At 38.1% G+C, this 21,667-nt stretch overlaps 1 protein-coding gene across 1 annotated transcript; it reads right to left on the bottom strand.

Moving 5' to 3' along the window:
* Window positions 1-1,563: 1,563 nt before the first annotated feature.
* Window positions 1,564-12,006, bottom strand: TAF8 (TATA-box binding protein associated factor 8). The gene is made up of 8 exons (XM_070939748.1): window positions 11,965-12,006; window positions 9,633-9,789; window positions 8,097-8,195; window positions 7,162-7,224; window positions 6,104-6,228; window positions 5,647-5,794; window positions 4,199-4,341; window positions 1,564-3,088 (listed from the first exon to the last, which is right to left on the bottom strand). The coding sequence occupies exons 1-8, from the start codon at window positions 12,004-12,006 to the stop codon at window positions 2,945-2,947; spliced, it is 921 nt and encodes a 306-aa protein (XP_070795849.1). The 3' UTR covers window positions 1,564-2,944.
* Between the last annotated feature and the right edge of the window lie 9,661 nt (window positions 12,007-21,667).

The raw sequence follows: 21,667 nt of genomic DNA, 5'->3' as shown, positions 1-21,667 counted from the left end.
GCTGCACCAGTTGGAAATGGTACAACATGGGATGGTGTGGTTTGGGAAGGTTGCCTGGGATGCTTAGGATTTTTCAAGAGGTGCTGTACATGTTAAGAGACAGCATTTGGGGCAGTGCAAATGTTGAAGGGGCTGCATGGGTCAGGAAGAGTGCCTGGAGTGCACAAGAGGTGTCATGCAGCCCAGGGAAGAGTTATGGGGGTGGAAAAGCTGCATGGGGGTGCCTATGAGGTGCCATACAAGTCAGGGAAACCACATTAGAGCACAACATGCGTCAGGGTGCACAGACAAACACAAGAGATGCTGTATGAATCAGAGAAGGTGCGGAGGGAGCAATGCAGGTCAGGGAAAGTGAACTGGGGGTTCCTTCTTTATTTGGCCCTTCTTTCCCTTCCCCTTCCCCTTCCAGCAGGCAAGTTGGGTGGGATTGCAAAACTGGTTTGGAAATTGTCATGGAAAGTTGAAAATGAAAATCATGTGAACCCTAACAGCAGCCAATAGTATGAAGCCGCCACAATGTCCCCGAATTTTATTCCTTTGGGAGTTGTGGGTCCTGGATTTTGGACACATTCTGCATTTGAGGTAATTCAAATATTGCTGCCCTAAAATGCACTATATTGGACACTTAAAGATCATGAGAGTTTTAGTGTAGTATGTAGATAACTGTTACAATTCACATTTGCAGTATAGGAATATACTGCAAACAATGTGCAATAGTCATGAGTCTGGTTAAGAATTTTCTCCCAAATGATTCACTGCAATTTATCTTACATTGAACAACCTGAATTCACATTATATCTGGAGATTAACAAGTCTTTCCTATGAGTTATAATTAAAGATTAGTATTAACCTGAGTTTTCACAGGTTTGGAACAGGCAAAAATCACTTCAGCAAACCCCAACAAAGATAATCCAGAACAAACCACAGCAAATATAATCTTCTAAACAATAGACAGTGTAATTCAGCTTTGCCTTCAAGATGGAATAATTTGGAAGTTAAAGGCATTTGGGCAATATTGCTTTGGGCAATATTGTTACAGTATTCTTGTTTCCCCTTTCAGATTCAGTTGATCTGAAGTTTTACACTTTATTCTTCTGTTCAACCAGAAACTAGGGATATTTTTTCTGACATTGAGCAATAGCACTTAGACTTATATACCGTTTTACAGTGCTTTACAGCCCTCTCTAAGCGGTTTAGAGTCAGCATATTGCTCCCAACAATCTGGTCTTCATTTTACAGACCCATTTCAGTTGCCCCAACTCTACCCTAATGCAAGAGATTATGGGGTCATTAAAAGACACATGCGCACACACACATTAATTATATAAAATTGTTTATAAACAGTGCACATATTATATGCTTATAATATGTACACTGTAGCTAAACAACTTTCTCTGATCAAATAAAGGAGTAAATGGAGTGTAACAGCCGTTGTTGGCTCAGAACATCTTTTTTCTCCTGCATTTGATTCTTTTTTAAACCTTTCAGACTCTTGATAGATTAAAAGTATATGAGAAAATTATTTTATTTTTGAGAGCAGATACAGAAACACACATGGTCAGTAGAATCTAAATTTCTTTACTTAGATTTTTAATCAATGCCCCCACCTTACTACCAACCACAGTGCTGAAAAATCAGAGCACTAAGAGAAAACAGAATAAGGAATGGTCCCTTCATTTCGGAGACAAAACATGCTTTGAAGAACATTGCAATATAATGATAGAAGTCATGATATTTTCCTTAATTAAGTGTACATCTTACATTTCAATCAGGGAAATAGCAGAAAATCCCAATGGGCCACAAGGTTTATCAGCCAGTGAAAGCCAGTAACAGAGCTGTTTCTGTATACTTTTTTAAAAGTAAAGGCTAAAACTGAAACCTCAAAATTCCCAGACAGCAAGTACCAACTGCTGGAAAATCAACATTAAAGCTTTTCAATGAAATGCAGCTGCTGCCATTTTAGAATGGAAGGGAAAACGTATCAGCTGTAGCTCTATTACTTCTGTCCCCTATAGAAAAGGCATTTTCTGAAAGACACTTTTAAAAATATATTTCTATTTTCACAAATCAGATAGCAAATGGGATTCCTGAAACTTCAGTTTTTTATGTGCACCTTGCTTTATAGAGGAATACTGGAAATAAGAGATGGATATAAAATAATTCTGACAAATTACAGAAAATACAAACTTACAAAAACTTAGAATCAAAACAAAATACTCTGGGCTGTATGAAGCCAGACAGAAGAGTTACAGTCAATGTGCTGAACTATAAATGCACTTGCAGAAATTATTCTTAAACTAAATGTGCTAGCAACCTTGTGTCTACAGCTGGACAACACTGTCTCTTCTTTCCTCTCCCAGTAGCGCATTCTAGAGGAAGTATTAGTCCAAACCTTCCATTTCAGATATTTCTAGACTTTGAGAAGTCTAGTAATTCTGAACAGCCTCAGTTTTTAAAGGCACAACAGTAGATATCCAGTTGGCACCAGAGGCCACTTCTACCCTGGTAAATTGTATTCAACAATGTGGGATGAAACCAAAGAGCTAGAAAACAAGAAGGAATTCCAGTTCTGGAGTTCTGTACTTGGCAAAATGAGAGGACAAACTTTTGCAGTGCCCCAAATGATCCATTTGCACTTCTTGGAAAGAAGATTCTCCTGAGGATGAAGAGCTGCAGCAGCTACTGTAAACTAGCAGCATACTATTCTTATGCAGAGACACATTTCAATCCATGTAGCCATCGGTGCTTCTAAGACATTCTTTCAGATTTCACCTTAAATTATCACAAATTGCTTGGAGATAAAGAAAACAGTAACTGGGGAGTCCAGTATTTCCACTTGGCTCTTAACCAGGAGGGCTGTTTTGCCTTTCCAGTGCCCTATTTTAACTGTGCAGAGATCACGAGAAACTGTTCCTTCTTACTTTGCTCCATCAATTTATTCACTTCACTTCTTCCTACGAATCTTGGGCTTCTTCACTGGACGGAGGTAAGGATTGTCTATCAAGTTCTCTTCTCCATTTCGACTGCCAGAAAGGGAGGTATTATGTTGAAGTACTGATGCATTCTCCTTCTCAGCTCCTGAATCATCCTGGCAGATAAGACATAAAGTAAATATTATCAGATTCAAAACTGAAAAATCAGTATCCATAAGAAAAACCAAGATGGAAGAGAAACAAATATACAGGATCCCATGCAACAGGCACACAACCCTGGTACATCCCAGAGAATACGATGCCTTCTGCTGAATAATTGGAAAAAAAAACATTCTGGAATTAAAGTAGTACAAGACTGAGCATTGATGAGGCTCACTTTTTAGGATTAAAAGCTGCTGTTGAGGAAGAGGGGAAAATGAGGTAATCATGCAATAATCCTGCTTTTTATGTATTTTTGATGTGTTACTCTGAACTCCAGTGATCTGGCATCATTTTGTTTTTAAATGGGTATTTTGCCACTTTAACATTTAACCAGATAGCTTCTACTAATGGATGATGTTTCCATAGGCAAAGCTTACCCAACTGCTAAGGGAGATGGAGAATAGATATCGTCTTTCTCAAACAATTAAACCAATGATCCCTATCTTGTAATGCTATATATTTAATTGTCCACAAGGTTTTTTTTCTGAAAAACTCTCCATTTAATCCACCTGTTAACCCACATGCCAGATTCCAGCCAAATGAAGATGGAAGCATAGCTCTCATCTATCATCAGTATAAACCTGGATCAGACTGCAGCAACATAAGTCTGTTCCAATCAAAACCAAGGGTATGTTTCCTTTCTACATTTCTCTTCCCTTATAGAGCAGGTTCACTCTTCTGTAGATCAAAAGCTGCCCCAAAACAGAGAAGAATATACAGGTAGCCCTCCATTTACAACAGCACACTTAGTGACTGTTCAAAGTTACAACAGCAAAGAAAAAAGTGACTTATGACCATTTTTCACACTTATGACTGCTGCAGCATCCTCATGGTCACGTGATCAAAATTTGGATGCTTGGCAACTGACTCATAAATTTTGGGCTCAGTTGTGGTCATAAATGGAGGACTTCCTGTAACTTTAAAGCATTTTTTGCACCTGGTATTAAGTAGAAAATTTGGACGTGATCCACAAATTTCATTTACAAGGTGGCAATTCAATACAGAATTTGCAAAAATTTAGAGTTTATATTACACCGACTTAAGCAAAACATCTTGAGTTCTACCATGCTCATCTGTAGAGCGAGGTTCTCTGTGTCTGTCTGGTCATCTTGTTCAGACGAATCAGTCTCTTCCATCTGCTGCATCTCCAATTCAGAAGGAAGCAGAGCTGTCAGGTAGGGTATTGCAAAAGGCCTGGCAGCTATCACTGAAGATAAAGAAGGAGAAATGATTTTAGAAACCAATCAGAAAAAAGTGATTTCAGATTCTTCTCTCAGATAATCAGCCTAAAATATAAGAAGCAAAGGAAGAAAGTTGGTTTTAAAAAGAAAGAAGCAGATTATTTTGGATCATTTATTACCATATAAGCTGTGAAGAGCTATACTGCAGCTCTGTCTGTAATGGATGCTATTGTTGAATATCTGTTAACAGTGCTCTACACGGGGCTCTACACAGAGCTACCTTTAAAGAGTATTCGGAATCTACAACTAGTACAGAACACAGTGGCACAGTTCTGGAGCCCCCTCAGGTGATACATGACACTGCTGTTATGTGAGCTGAACTCACTGCCTATTTGTTTCTGGGTCCAATTCAAGATGTTGGTCATCACCTTTAAAGCCCTAAGATAGATCCAGGGTACCTGAGGAACCACCTGCCCCAATGGGACTAACCTGCCCCTCTCATTCCAGTGGAAAGGGCCTACTTCAAATCCTGTCAGCCAAAGAATTTCAGACCCTTTTCTGCTGCGGGCCCCACCCTCTGGAATATTCTCCCATCAGAGGTGAGATCTGCCCCCATATTCCTGGCCTTCCCCTGAACAATCTAAAAGCTTGACACTTGGCCTGAGGGCCCATCAGGGGGCTTCTACATTGGGGGTGGCTGATGGTGTAGATGGTTTCCATGCTAAAGGCGGTGCTGGAACTCAGGTTTACCCCTCCTGGTCCAGCACCTTAATTTCTAGACCCATGATGACGAACTTATGGCACGTGTGCCAGAGGTGGCACGCAGCGCCCTCTCTGTGGGCATGCAAGCTGTCGCCCCAGCTCAGCTCTGCAATGCATGTGCGCACACCTCCCGCCGGTCAGCTGGTCTTTGGGTCTCTGCTGCACATGTGCGGGGCGCATGCGGGAGTCACATGCGCAGGGGAGGGATGCATGTGGGGAGGTGCACGTGGGGAGCCATGTACGCATGCACGGGCGCCACACGCGCATTGCATTTTGGGGGTTCAGGCGCGCAGCACGCACTTTGGGCACTCAGTCGGGAAAAGGTTAGCCATCATTGCTCTAGACCTAACATGCTCTGCTAGGCTTAGTAAACATATTTTACACATCTCAAAAACACACACAAAAGGAAACCTTCCAAAAATTTTAGTTCCCACTATCTCCACCATCTCAACAATATATATAGATGACACTCAGCTGTAAAAAAAAGTGACCTGCCTTTGATCCTAAGCACTAAGCATTGTACTGAAACAATGTATTCTCCCCCCAATTGCAGCTTAGACATCTCTTACAAGGAAAAGTGCTGACATCATCTTTGAAAAGACTCTGTGTCTCTCCAGTTTTTGCCATGAAGCGGGTCAAAGCTCTTTCAACATCTCGTCTCTGTGAAGCAGCTTTTTCTCGTAAAATCTGATAATCCAGTACAGGCTCCCGATAGGTCTGTAGGCAAAGGAAGGGAAAACAGAAATAAGGACTATGCATTAACTTATCACATGCCTTTCTCCCACTAACTGGGGGGGGGGGGCAGAGGGGGGGGCAAAGAGCCAGTCACTCATGCACATCTAATGGAGAATCAAAGCTTTTTATTCATGACATGTCTTCCAAAAATAGCAGAAAAGAATTTCTATTCTAGGAAACTGAAATATACAACCACACATTTAATACTAAGGGAAATTTCTACTGCATATAGTCCTGTATCACTTTATGTATTTTTAACAATACTTTATGATTGTTTTATGTAAGACTTACTGGTGTTTTGATGTAAGTATGAGGATCCGGAAATTCTGGGAAATGGCTAGGGATGTGAGAAGGATGAGGTTTGTTCTGTCCGGCTGTCAAGGCTTTTGGGGTGACAGGATGATTTGTTACAGGTGCTGCAATTGAAAATGGAAATTTGATGATGACAACTTCTACTACGATGCTATCAGTCAACTGAAAAGAAAAATAATGCAATGGCTCTGCCATCTAATATGACAACTTGTTCAGACAAATGGAATAAGAACATTGTTCAGGAAGCAGAATATGAAAAAGCAAAATATTTAATGCACACCAATCCTGAAATAACACATGCTAACTAATTTGAAACCATCAAACCATAGAAAATTCTACATTGAACTCTTTTCCTTTGATCATCAATCCAGTGTCACCATATACTTTTTCCATCTTCTCAAGTTTAATAACAAGGAACATGGATAAAAGGATAACAAGCTCCGTATACAACCAGTTCATATTCAGGGCTCAACTGCCCCATTCTAAATTCTTTAACTGACATGATAGGTGACAAGAATGGGGCACAGCTGTCTTCTAAGCAGAGGACAGAGGTCCTCTATTGGCTGTTAAAAATGGGATGTTCTAAAAATGGGATCATCCCATACCTATTATCAGTCCTGAATCAGGATAAATAGTCCCACCCTGGACTATTCGACACTCTGACTTCAATGGGAGATTCTTAAAGGTCTGCCAGATGCTTCTTTAACTACTGATTTCAACAGAAGTTTGATGGCCATTAAATCTGCTTAAAACTGCAGATATGTATTGCTTTAGAGTACCACAGAAATTTCTAATAAAAGATTAATGCAATAGCGTGAAAAGCCATGTAATGTACAATAGACATAAGTCAGCTAGGCTAATCTTTCATTCTATATAAATAGTTAAGAAAGGTGATTCCAAGAAAAGCTTACCTTTGAGAATACAATACCATATTAAAGAGAAATCAGCACAATCCTAAATCATCTAAGCATACTTTTGAACCACTTCTTAGGAAATACACAAAGAAATAACAGGATACTAGACAACAGCTTACATACGTGCAGTGATCACCATCCGCTGGGAACGTTTAGCATATGCAGGGAGCATTTCCACATTAAAGCCTAAAATATACAGAAAGATCCAGAATGCATTTGAAATTAATTAATTAAGATGCACTAGTTGGGCTGAGGGAACATACAGCAATATTCAATCTATTCCCCTCTCCTGATTCTACCACAATATTTCCTAACTGGGCAACTTCCAGTTTGTGGATTTCGAGTCCCAGGATTCTTAGCAATGGCTATACTAGTTGGATAATTATGAGAACTGAAGACAATCTACTTGGAAGTTGCCCAGCTAGGAAATATTGCTCTACAGAGTTCTACAGAGGACTCGGGCCAGTACAGCAAGAATATATCCAAATATATCAGTCTGTTCTGACAAGTTGATATGCATCTCCTAAAAAAGCAGTCAATCACATGTATAGTCAATCACAAAATAGGATCTACCTATTTCAACAAAATTGAAAAGGGATTATGTTGTCTTCAGCTGCTCTGACATAGTATCCATGTGCACATGATCTGCACTCAGATGCTTTTCCTTTATCAGATTGCAGAAAAATATGTGTAAAATCTATTTCATACTGAATATTACTACATAAGTATTTACATTGAATATTATATTGCAAGATGTACATCATCTCTCCAAAACCCTATATAAACATAATTTAGCTCTCCTGCTCAGAAAAAGGGGGACAAATGGATGGACTAAAAGGGCACTCAAAGACCCCAGATTGAAGAAAGGCATCCCAAAGCTCAATAAAATTCTCTGGTTGCTAATCTTCATGATTTGATTCAGTAAATCTAGGATTCATTTTGAAGAAATCAATTGTATATCCTATGTAGATAAGCCATGACAATCACCACAGATACAAATCTACTCCCGAATCTACAGCACAGGAACATGAAAATAAATCCACCGTCTTGGCACTTACCCATTTCAACTAAGGTGACCACAATATCTGAAAGGGTTGGCTGTGTCCTTGCAGTATGTTCACAAAAAGACTTGGCACTCCTCCCTATTTCGGAAATATCTGACAAAAGAGAGTTCACCACAGTACTTAAATTTGAAAATTAAAGTCACTTACATGTTCAACATCAGCCCACTTCTGAATTAAGGAATCTAAATCTCTGAAAAGCCAATTTGGCCTAGTGGTTAAGGCACTATATTAGAAACAGGAGACTGTAAATTCTAATCCTGCCTTAGCTTTAAAAGCTGGCTGAGTGGCTTTGGGCTAGTCACTCTCTCTGAATCCAACTCACATCACAGGGTTGCTTTTGGGGGAAAAGGGAGGAGTGAAGGCACATTGGGATATTCACCTCATCCAGTTATTTATAAACCATAAAGATGGAATAAAAACATAATTCTCCCCTCCTCCAGTGTTTAGGTTGCCAAGCAAGAGAGTTATGGATAAAACTGCTATTAGTCTCCTTATATTATATAAAAATTCATAGTATTTTGGAACATGAGTCTTTTACCATTTTGTAAGATATATCCTTAAAGTAAATACAAAATAAGAAAGGCTGACCAAAGAGGTTTATCTTTATGTTTCAGGAATTGCCAAAAAAAACCCTAGACTTTAAAGAAAAATGGATATGTTTCATTATAAAGTGAAAGAATTCCTAACTGTATGTATGTATATGTATACACTCACATACTGATAATAGTTTGAGCTGGATGTAACAAACTAGTTACATAATCTTACAAGCATAATCAAGATGAAAACACCAATACACCAAAGAATAATCCTGTATGCAGCAGTTGTGAATGTTTCTATGATCTTACAGATTAAATTGTACATTGAATTAAATTGAAAATTAAAGCAAGCAATGAATTCCATGATTTGTTCATCATAATGATAAATGGTAATAATTCTATAAAAATAATAGAATCAATCAAGAAGCTCCATTCTATATTTAGCAAGTCTACAACAATTAATGTTATTAAAGGGCAGAAACCATTCCTATTATTACAAATCCCAAAAGTATGTACACTGAACATTTGTAAAGAGAAGAACAAATTCCCAGTATCCATTTGTCACCAACAAACATAAATGTAAACAACCAGATGCTTAAATTTATTTTTCTGAGGGATCTATGAGGCAAAAGAACACAATTCCTTTGTTTAAATAAGAATGTTAAGAAACTGACCAAAGAATTTGAGTTTTTCAAAATAAATGTTGACAGAATAACGAACACAAGATGGAGTAGGAAGATTGCTCAGTCTTCTTCTCATATGCCTTGTCTGTCTTCCCACACAAAACTGTGATCCTAATTTGGCAAAATCACAGAAGATGTAGCCAACACTGCTGAATTCTTTCAAGACACTCCAAAATAAACAGAATTACAGAGAGTGGAAGTGCCTGTGTTTTTGCTATTCATTCAGTTTTGGTAATTGTTTTCTCAAACACTAATGGATTTCACAGAGGAAAAATTATTTAAGCCACTATTACATATTTGGAAATACTCACAGCTCTGAAGCATCTCTGTCATGGTTTCTACAGCAGCTTTCTCAGCACTCTCAAATCCAGCCTCTGTCAACAATGAACTAACTACTACCTGGAGAGTCCTTCTTCGAGCCAGATAGTAATTATCAGCTGGGGTTGTAGAATGTTTACTACCTGATCGCTATTGAAAGAGAAAACAGGTAAAACAGAATGAATGAAAGAAGAACTCAAAAAAATGCAGAAAATGACAAGGGTAATTACTGAGTGATTTTGGTTATTAACTAGTCTACAAAAGCCTGGTTCACACCTCACACTAAAGTAGGATTTTTCAGCCTGATTTGCTGAACAAGACATAATGGATTAACTTGCACATAATATTAAGCCATTATGTGTATGTTTGCACATCCTATTAACCCAATCCTCCTGCAAAGCCAACTATGGCTTACTGCTATATGTGAATAGCAGTAAATCATAGTCTGAATAGCAAAAAACCAGGAGTTTCTAACTAAAGTTCTGTTAGTCAGAAAAGTTGCTCCCAAACTACTTCTGATGTGACCCAGGCATTTTCTTCTCAATCCACTTTTCAGTGACTATACCTAAAAAATTGTTTATATAATTTATATGCCACTCAAATTTCAGATATTCTGATCTGTTTACATAATGTACAATTAAAAATAAAAATCAATTACAAATTATTAATGTAGCACTTGGAGATAGCAGAATCTTATTTAACCATTAAAAATGCTCCCTCCTACTAAGTCATGAAACCTGACATAAAAACAATAATATTGCTAAAATATGCATTGTTTTCCTCTTCTCATACCAAGTTCCGGTTGACCGATTAGTCTAAGGTTACACAAATTATCCACACAGTTTAGTCACCAGAAGTCAACACTATGACAACTCTGCTGATGGAGGATGCACTTTAAAAAAAGTTTCAAGGAGACACATTGGCAATGTACAGTATTCATATCCAAAGAAGTCAGAGATCCTTTGAACCCACCATGGATACCTCCTCTGTATCTGGTTGAGTTTTGCTTTTGTTGATCTTACATGGTAGCCTCACAGGCTCAGGAAAATATTTGTTTTGAGTATAGAGGTATTAGGCAGGGTGCAATCATATGTCACCACTCTTTTACCACTTCCTAAATGCTGATATATGCAGGGTGTGCCAAAAGTTTGATCCCATAATTATACAAATTACATTTTTTAATTTTTTAATTTGATTTATATGCCGCCCTTCTCCGGAGACTCAGGGCGGCTTACAATGCGTTAAGCAATAGCCTTCATACTTTTGTATATTTATACAAAGTCAGTTTATTGCCCCCATAATCTGGGTCCTCATTTTACCTACCTTAGAAAGGATGGAAGGCTGAGTCAACCTTGAGCCTGGTGAGATTTGAACTTGCAGTAATTGCAGGCAGCAGATGTAAGTGGATGTTAATTAGTCTGCTGAGCCACCAGAGCAACTTAATTGAATAAATTAACCAATAAATGAATTGGTTGCCATTTTCTTTTAAACACTCCCTTACTTATTTGACTCATGACACTGCTAAACATTCCTAAGTATAGTATTTTTCTTTGAATAAAATAAAAATATAGCGATTGATCTATGGAGTCTGACTCGTGGTACGCTCTGTACTTTCCTAAATTCCTAAACTACTATGCAATCCCAGGAAAATCTAGGGTTTTCATCAGAATGTGCCAAAAGGCACAGCCTGCACTAAATCTAAATTTCATCTTTTTTGTCATGAAGTTGCACACACGTATGAAAGGGACAGAGTTTGCATTGCCATAGAACAGCTTTTAAATCTAGTAGCATTTTCGCTCAAGGAGAGATCCATCCTTAAGTTTATGAATAAAAGAACTGTTGCACATTACACCAGGTGGACAACGCTTGTGTAAAGAGCTAGTAAAATAAAAGGGGGAAAGAGATGCATTTAAAGTTTTGGCTTCCTAAACATGCTTGTTTAGGAAGCCGATCTCAGATGGCTGTGCGCATGTTTGGGATGCCATCGTACCTGCCAGGCGTTTATCACACCCTTTCCAGACACTCGGGAAACCTACCGAGCAACTTAATTCCGTCCCTCGACTCGGAACCGTTTGAAAGGGGAGGGGGGGGAGAGAGACAGTTTCTGGAGCCAATCAGAATCAAAGGATTCCGCAAATCATAAATGGCTCGCCTCTAAAGATTCTGTGTCCGAACAGAAATCCCCTCTGCTCGGAACCTCGCGCCGTCCCAACCGAGACGCTGCGAGGTGAGCCCGAGAAGGCTACTTGATCACACGAACGCAACTTGATTAATGTACAGGACGTACCACAAAAAAAAAATCAGTTTCCCGGAATCCATCCTTACCGTGATAAAGGTACTAGACCCACCAGTCCCCGGGTCTGCCATCTTGGATTCATAGGGAGTATATATGAGCATGCGCCGCTGCGCAGTGTCTTGTGGAACCTGTAGTTTCGAGGCGTGGAGGGCGGGCTGAAAGAGCGTTTTAGGTCCTACGAGGAATTGGGGTGTGATAACTGTTACTCCGCCTTAAAAACGCGGGATGGGAAATCGTTTAAAGTTGCAAACTCAGTAATAGTAATGAACAGGTTTAGCTATCGTTCCCATAAGTCTGAAGCCAAGTGAACCGATAGGAATGTAATTGTAATTGGGTATTGCTGCCCTTATACAGGCGCAGCTCTCGGAATTCCCAGCACAACATTCCGTGCATTTAGTGGGCCATACATTTAGGAAAAGCTGTGATCAGTGTCTTGAATATTTAATTTGATCGATAATTGTTGATAATTAGCCATTTGATTCCTGACGTATTATCTGTCCTGGGGAGGGGGCAGAATAAATAATGGTCCCAATGAAACAATACCTTCGAAATGCACCGTCGTGAAATGTCAGTGCAAAGCTCGAACACATTTGCAAGCTGAGGACAACATGTTTGTGAGAGAGTAGCTTCACAAACTTGTGCCATGTTAAATCTAATTTAATTCCAGATGAATGCAATGTTTAAGATATTTGCTATATTCATCTGTTACATTTAAATATTAACTATTAAGCTACATTAGAGTGCGTGGCTCTGATAAAATACAGCTTTATCCATATGTATAAGAACACAAGGGACCCTTCCACACTACCATTGTTTCTACCTCCTACTGCCTAAAAATGTGTATTATATGTTTTCTTGGTGTCTGTGGTCAGTGAGTCCTATTCTTTTGAATTCTGTTTCCAAAGCTGGTTTGGATCACAGGGTTTTTTTTTCCTTTTTTAGTTTGTCTTAGAGATGTAATGTTGATGGTAGTTATCAGCATACTTTTATGTTGTCTGGAGTTATGGTTCTAATTGGTTCTTGAAGTTATCATTTGTGTGTTAGTGTTTATGTAGTCCAAAATGAGCACCGAGCAAACCCCATTCTTCATCACACTGATGTTACATAGCCTGGTCATTAAAACTCTGCAAGAAAACAACCTCATAGAGCACCAAGAACCCAACAGAATTCTCCTTATCCATAAACAGAAGCAAAATAAATTCTTTGTATCGCCTTCCCTTACATCATTACTTTTCTTCATGTTGAATGCCAAAAGATCCAGGCAGGTCTTATAAGAGGCAGCTATGTTTTTCTATAGATTTTTACTTTTCATGCATAGTACTTAATGAATCCTTTGAGTCTGAGAGAATCCCAGCACTATCACCAATTATTACTGGTTATTTCTTAAACTATACCTAATTAGACTGACCCAGTTTCAAAAGACAAACAAAAGTACTGGGCTTTCTTTATATCTCCCTATAAGGTTTGGGAAAATAGTTTATTTTGTAAAATCATATAAAAGTGATTTGCGACTCTCTTCTATTCTTTTGCAACCCCAAACTATTACTAAGTAATACGTGGTGGGCACCCACTCTCCTGGCCATTGAGAAATATCTGAAGATCTCATTTTTCCGACTCACTTGGGTTCACAAAGGAGCATATAACTTTGGGTTGGTGTCTTGAAGGCCCTTTTAACTTTATTAATTTTATCCTTGTTTTATTTATTTATTTATTATTGCGATTTATATGCCGCCTTTCTCCCTAGGGACTCAAGGCGGCTTACAAAATGACAAATTCCAATACAAATCACAATGAAATAAAATTAAAATCAGCAACCCTATTAAAAACAGTTTAAAATTATGACAGTGTATCCCCAAACAGATCAGTTGAGTTGACGAAAGAGCCATGTCTTCAGCTCGCGACGGAAGGAAAGAAGGTTGGGGGCTATCCTGAGCTCGGTGGGCAATCCATTCCAGAGGGTCAGGGCTCCCACAGAGAACGCCCTCCTCCTGGGGGCCGTCAGCAGACATTGTTTGGCTGACGGCACCCTGAGGAGGCCGACTCTGTGAGAGCGCACAGGGCGGTGAGAGAGCGGCTGGAGATGGTACTGCAAGTATCCCGGGCCTAAACCATGAAGGGCTTTATAGGTGAGCACCAGCACCTTGAAATGTATCCGGAGCGCCACCGGCAGCCAGTGCAGCTCACGCAGGAGAGGTGTTACATGGGAGTATCTAGACGCCCCCGTAACTACCCGCGCGGCTGCGTTCTGGACTAGCTGGAGCCTCCGGACGCATCCCAAGCGCAGCCCCATGTAGAGGGTGTTACAGTAGTCCAACCTAGAGGTAACGATGGCATGAGTGACCGTGGCGAGGGCATCCCGGTCTAGAAAAGGGCGCAACTGGCACACAAGATGCACCTGTGTGAAGGCCCCCCTGGTTACGGCCGTCAGATAGTCCTCTAAGGACAGCCGAGAATCCAGGAGGACACCCAAGTTGCGGACCCTATCATTTTAATTGCCTCCCATTGGAATACAATTTGTTTTTGTTTTAATTGTACACTGCCTAGTTGCTTATTAGCAAGATGGATGCTTTCCAAATTTAACAAATAAATACCATTACACTATACCATGACAAAGCTTATACTATGCTCTATACTATTACCATTTAATAACTATTATTCTATTACAATTACCTGCTTATAATCTGTTCTATACTATTACTAGCATGCTTCATCATTTCTTTCTTAAGCCTGTTCTGCCTTAAATCCCTTCTTTTTTGAGATTTCTTCTTTTCTTGTTAATGCCCAGGGTACCTTGTTTGCTGGTGGCTGCAAAACTACAAAACACTCTCTTTCCCCACCTGGGTCAACGTTGCAGTTTTATTGACAACTCTGCCATGCTGACCCTCAGGGAAAGGCTTAAATGGGAGGAAAAGAAAGCAGCACAGGTGCCTGCAATTTTGTTAAATAGCCTGCTTTTCCACAATGTTGCATGCCAAAAATTCCAAGATCGTACAAGAGGAAGCTGCAAAGGTATCAAGCATCTTTCCTTTTGAAAGAACTACCAAGGCGTCTGAAGCCTCACTAAAGCTCAAAAGCTTGAAAGGCAATGAAGAGCTGATGCTAGACTCTGTGAGGAAGGGTAAGTGGAAAAAGATTTCAAGAGCATATTTCATTAATGTCCTCAGGACTTTCCATGATCTGGAATGTATTCAGATAATGCTTTTAAAATATTATGCAATAGCCATGCCTTGTTTGTGATTTTACAGAGGGGTCCAGATAAATTTTAACCACTTATATAATTTTCTTGTATTGCTTATGTCTTATTTTCCAACCCACAATTATTATAGCCCATCTTTTGGTTTGAGTTTTGCTCATAAAATATTTTTTTTACCCACAACAATCCTATAAAGTTGGGCTGAGAGAGAGAGAGTCTGGTCCAAAATCATCCAGGGAGCTTCTGTGGTTGAGAATACTGTATAATTTAGTCAGGAATAACCAAATGCACAGATATAGAATATATGGTACCTAGTTCAACAGCAGTAACTGTAAGAGGGATGTAGGTGTCCTAGTAGACCACCATTTAAGTATGATCCAGCAGTTTGCTGCAGCTGCCAAAAAAACTAATGCTGCATCAATAGAGAGATAATGACAAGACAATGAGAAGTGATCCGTTTTACACCACACTGGTGAGATCACACTTGGAATATTTCATCCGGTTCTGGTCACTATGATACAAAAAAGATTTTGAGACCCTGAAAAGTTGCAGAGAAGACAAAGATGATAAGGCTAAATCGTATGACAGACAGTTGAGGGACCTATACATGTCTAGACTATCAAAGTAAAGGATCACTGGGGACCTGATAACTGTTTTCTAGTACTTGAGGGACTGTTATGAAGAAGAGGGGATTGACTTATTCTCTAGAGCACCAGAGGCCAGGAAAAGAAGTAATGGGTAAAAGCTTGTCAAAGAGAGATAGATACAACCTAGAAGTAAGGAGAAATTTTCTGAAAGTGAGAGAATCAATGGAATAACATGCTTCCTGGGACTATGGGTACTCCATAACTGGAAGTCTTCAAATATAGACTGCAACCATTTGGCTGGGATGGTACAAGACTCCTGTCTTGAGAAGGAGGTTGGACTAGAAGACCCTCAAGTTCCCTTCCTTCCCTATGATTTTGAGTTCTTAACTACTATATCTTGCTAGCTTCCAAATATACATTTGCTTTCATACATATTTTTATATATCTTCTGAAAATTACAAGAAACATGGATTGTTGGGTGGTATTTTGAAATGTTTGCTACATAAATGTAACTTATGTAAGTGTAGATAGTTCAGCAGCAGGATAGTGTTCCATCCATTGATATTGGCCAGTATTCAAGTATTATTTCAAGAAAAAGTCCTATGTATGTGGCCTCCCATCCCATCTACTCTGTATGCTCATCTTTGTATGTTCAGAATTCCTGGAAAATATGCACAGAAAAGAACAAAATTATTGAGCAAATGGCAGAGAACTGTGGCAACATTCCAGTAATATACTGTTATCTGCCTCCCATGGTCATTTAAAGAAATGGTTATTTTGAGCCGCTGTTTAGGATATTCTAGGGTGCAGAGGGACAAAGCTCCTCTATTTTTAATACTTTTATTTTAAAAAGTTTTTAACATAAGGGTGAAGGGAAGAAACAACCCTTTGTAAAATTATATGTTTTGTACCTCTGTATGAAGGCAGGCTGGAGCAGAAAGGATGGTTGTCTTTTTCAGTTACTTGCTGGGCTCCAAAGCCTAAAGGGAGTTTAAGGAATTGGAATGATTGTGCTGCACAGTAGCCTCTTTCCTAGTTCTGTATGGGACAGCTGTGCCTTGGAAAAAGACTCAAATAACTTTTGGCAAAAGCTACAGTGATCATTTATATTCAAAACCAGGAGCCAGTGCATTCAGATCAGTGTCTGCCAGTCAGTACATGATAGTATAATTTGATGTCCCTGAGCCACTTGCTAAGTGAAAAACACAGCTGGAGTTTCAAAAGGGCTCCATTTTTCAAGCTACAAAAAGATGATTTTCCACATCCATCATTTGCTCAAATTTGTCAATATCCATTTGGGCTTGGTTTCAGTCAGTTTTCTTACACCGTATTTCCTATCTAGTCTCATATAATATATCATCTGAGCAATGCCCATTGCTCAGAATAGACTCAAAACATCTCACAATTCAGTAGTAGATGTTTAGGTCCATCATTCTGCAGGACATATGCACATTTTAAAAATTCGTTCTATAAACATCCTCATCTCTCTTTTATGGGGTGGGGGGGTTGGATCATTGTTGCAATGGGAAAATTACAGTGCTGTTTCATTTTCTCTTTTAGTCAAATATATTATCTTCTGGTTCGCTTTCTCCTAAGTTAGTGATTGTTTTAGCAGAACTCTTCTGAATATCAAAGCATGTATGCGTATATTGCAGACTGTACAACAGGAAACGTTTTACAGCCCCTCAGCACCCCACTTCCTGTTTAACTATCACACATGTGGCAGAGAGAAGGTATTGCTCCAACCAATGAGAATGCTGAAACATAAAAATGTAAACAACTATCAGAGAAAGCTGTTGTTCTGAGTCCATTTAAATTGCAACACCATTCCAAGCAACATAGGTTTAATAGCAGCGAAAATATTAGGAAGTTTGAACTTTGAAAAATAAGTTGGAACATAGGAAATGCTGCTTTTAAAAACAATGGAGAACTGTTGACTGTCAACAATAAGGTAGGAAGTTGCTCAGTTTCTTTAACCTGTAAATAACAAAACACTTGAGTGCATGTTCCAAAAATTAGGAAGAGTATATTCCTTCAAAAAACAGTACACATTTTTTATATTCGGATCTGACATTGGCTGGTCCTAGATGATATGTAATTAGGTTGGAACCAAACTTAGTCATATAGTAGAACCATATGAAATCTATGTGATTTAAATTAGTCATTTTCCATATTAAATCAGCATTAACTTAAATCCATTACTTTTGGTAGGCTCACTCTTAACTAAGATTTTAAGTTTAGAGACAAGTCATAATCAATTTTATCTTGAATGTATACCAAACTAAAGTGCTTGTATATACTATCTCATGCATTTATTGTTGTTCCCTTGTGTCTGTGTTTACATGCTCCCTCCTGCATGTAAAATATTTCTGAATATTTTGTGAAATATTTCAGAAAAATAAAGCGTTTTCATCTTCAACAGATGTGCATAAGAAATGAAATTATCCATAATAGTATTTGCATGAAAAATGCAGATAATTTGAAAAGGATTATATGCCCATTCTCATTCTTTTTAAACATCAAAATTCTGATTTGTGTATACAGGGCACTATTTACCTAATGTGCATACATACAGTTTAGTATTTTAGCATTTATTTTTGAAGAAAATCAAAACTCCTAAATCCTGGTGTACAGCTTACTGCTCCTATCTTGAACATATTTTTTCTGATCAAACATTTGTGTTTACTGGGCTGGTGGCATAAAGCTGAAGAGAGTTATTGCTTGCAATTTTTCTACATTATTTTGCTGTGAAAGAAGAGTTTGCTTGGAGATAGGTATTGATGGAGATTTCTTGTGCTATTAGGAACTATTGCAAAGAAAAGGTAAAGAATCTTATGGTGTGATGTTGGTGAAAGAATTTTTAAAAATAGCCTATGTTCTCTTTCTGTTCCAAATAGTTAAATATAATTTCATTATGAACATCTGCAGGGCTTATGGGATTCCCATAATATGGTAGAGTCATACATTTCTAGGTCATATTTGCCCATTTGTAGTTTTCTGTCTCAGCTATGAAATTCACAACCTTTTATTTGTTACGCTTCTGAATTTTTCTCCTTTTAGAAAGCGATAAGAAATTTACCTCCAGGCATCTAATCTTGACCAGGCATCCTGACTTTTAAGAAGTCAATGGCATGCCAGTTTTAAAATTGTTTTTTCTTGATTGTTAAAGTCAAAAATCCTAAACTTGCTGTCACAACTTTGAGCAGGGTGTGAGATTGTTGATGTCGATTTTACTGTCTTTCAATAACTTCTGTATAATATTCCAATCAAGGGAGCTTAAATTAAGATGTTACCAACTAGTATGTGAGCTATTGGAAACATCGTGTGCCTATTGTCTGATTTGATTTCAAAGTAAGAGTTTCATTTCATGCATCAGAAGGGTATGTAGTGTAGAGAAAAATGTGTTCAAAACATTACAGCTGTGTGTGTTTAGCCGTCTGAATCTTGACTGAGTTTTTAATTTAACAATAAATATTATAGCAATAAAACTGCAGGTTCATGCAGAATGCCTACTTAGCAGTAGTTATTAGCACTCTTGGTGAGTGATTCCTTTTTCTCAAGTTATCTAGAACAATAGTTTGCAATGTTTTCATATCTTGCATCCAGTTTTAAATAGCTTGCAGCACAGATCTAGTCATACAGTTTATACCTACACATATTTACTTGAACTTTCCTTGTTCTATAAGATGTAGAAAACATATTGTACTCATATTCATAAATTTTTATTTCTGAATAGGCATATAGTGATCAAATAACAAGCATGTTTACAAGTGTTTACAGCAGCAGCATGCAGTTGTTTGGGGTTCATAGTGAGCACTGAATGGGATTCCAGAGATCACTTTCCAAAAGATAGGAAGAGCCAGGATGAAGGACAGATGTAAGACAAAAAATAAATTTTAACTGAATTAATTTATACTGATTAATTAAACATAGCAAATAATATTCATCCCAATGAATTAAATCATTTTCCCTTTGTATCACATCAACCTTTTTAATTTTTGGCCTTTAGGGAGTTGTGCTGGACAAAATTGAAGGCTTCCATGAGTCACATGTGGCTCTAGGCTATTAAATTGTGTGTCTGATAGAAAAGAATGTTGTAGCTCAGGGTTGAGTGGTGTGGTCTTGCTGCTGTCTGAAAACAGCCAATCTCAGAGAATATCAAGGACCCCACAAATTAGGGGGATTGTGTCTCTGGATCAAAGCACCAAGCCAAAAAGAGGAACTTCTGAAATGAATACGATCTATTGTATTCTATATCACTGTTTCTTAAAAATTTTCTCTCAGGATCCCAAAATGATGTTTGTTTGTATGGGTTATATTTTTCAATATGTATTGCATTAAATATGAAATCTAGCAGTGAAGTATTCACTGCTACTGCTGGTTCTCACAATTGTTTGATGGGATTTCAAGATAAGTTGGCAAATTTGAATTTTGAGTACCCTTGATTGGTCTTGAGGGACCCTCAGGAGTCCTAAGAGACATTTTAAGAAACATTGATCTATGCTCTTTTGCCAGGTAATATGAAATAGACTGCCTCTGCAAGTGCATTTTAAAAAGATAGCTTACTCTGTTATGTTGTTTATTTTATTTATATGCTAGAATTCTTCATGAAAAAAATCCAAAAAGATATACAAAAGAATAAGAAGAAAACAATAAAACTAACAGTGTCAGTGAAGACAATACACAAAAAGCTAAGCATAATTTATTTTTAAAAGTCTAAGTGGGAGATTGGTCCTGAAGCACGTGTTACTCTAGAATTGCCTTGGGTGAACAGGCTTGCTTTCAGTTGTTCAAACAAAACAATGTGTAGAGGACAGCTACACATTTCCTAATTTATTATTAAATAATTTGTGTTCTACCAATGGCTTTCAGCAGTTTACAGCAACAAAAATACCAAATAAAATTATATTATCATAAAATCATTGTAATAATTCCACAAAAACAATAAAAAGAAAATCCAGCAATAAAATCATATTAAATTCAAATGGCTCTAAGAAACAGAATAATTTGTACAGCCTTCCTGAATGCATAGCAGATTAGGACTCCTTGCTCTGGAGGAGGTTTCCAAAGGATGGGCACCAGCTGAGACCTTCCTCCTGAGAAAGCCCTATCCTTGTCATGAATGGGATTACTAGCAGGGCCTCTCCAGCAGGTATTTAAAGCTTTGGTAAGATAGCTTTGAGGGAGGTGGTCTTTAAATATTTGGACTTTAAGCTGGTTTTGGAACATCTGTAAATTTGAATGCACAAAAAAATTGGCTATTGGCTTGTTTCCAGATGAGTCATTTACCGTTACAACAGTTACAGCTTGCTTCGCATGCTTTAAGGAGAGTCCCAAATGTTGACATCTGCCATTTATAAACTTCCACTATTTGTCCTATCATTTTTCTTTCTGTAGACAATCTGCGAATGAAGAAACTATGGATGGGAAGGAAGAAAAATTGTTCACTGATTGGTGAACAATCAGTATTGCACTACTGTCCCTGGGTAGGCAGGTGATTGGGAAAAAAGACATGCTATACAATAAGCAATAATATAAAATTATTAGAATTTTATAATGCTTAGAGAGGGAAATTCTGTAGACTTTTTGGTTAAAACAAGGGGTTGAGTTTAAAAAATATGCCAATATCAGAGGGTCTTCTCCCCATCATGTCATGAGGGCGGAAAATTGCCAAAACACAATGCTTAAGGAGAGAAATTATTTTCCTGACCAGATAAGAAATTGGCAACCTGAACAGTTCCCTAAAATTCAGAAATAATAATACAGAGAGGTCCCTATTAAATCTACCTAGAGGATTTCTCTATCAGCCTTTTTAAAAGACTACATTAAATTATTTGGTAAAATTGATTATGAAACTAAATGAAAAGGCATGTTCAGAGAAAATCTATAGTTTAGTCAGTTTGCATCCAGGTTTAAACATAGTAAGATTAATAACAATCCAGCTGGTGCTTA

This window comes from Pituophis catenifer, unplaced genomic scaffold (genome assembly GCF_029215685.1).
Source record: "Pituophis catenifer annectens isolate HBS135680 unplaced genomic scaffold, rPitCat1.0.hap2 SCAF_3, whole genome shotgun sequence".
In the NCBI taxonomy this organism is placed as follows: Eukaryota; Metazoa; Chordata; class Lepidosauria; order Squamata; family Colubridae; genus Pituophis; species Pituophis catenifer.
The sequence above is the reverse complement of the archived record's forward strand: the minus strand, read 5'-3'. Positions and strand labels throughout refer to the sequence as shown.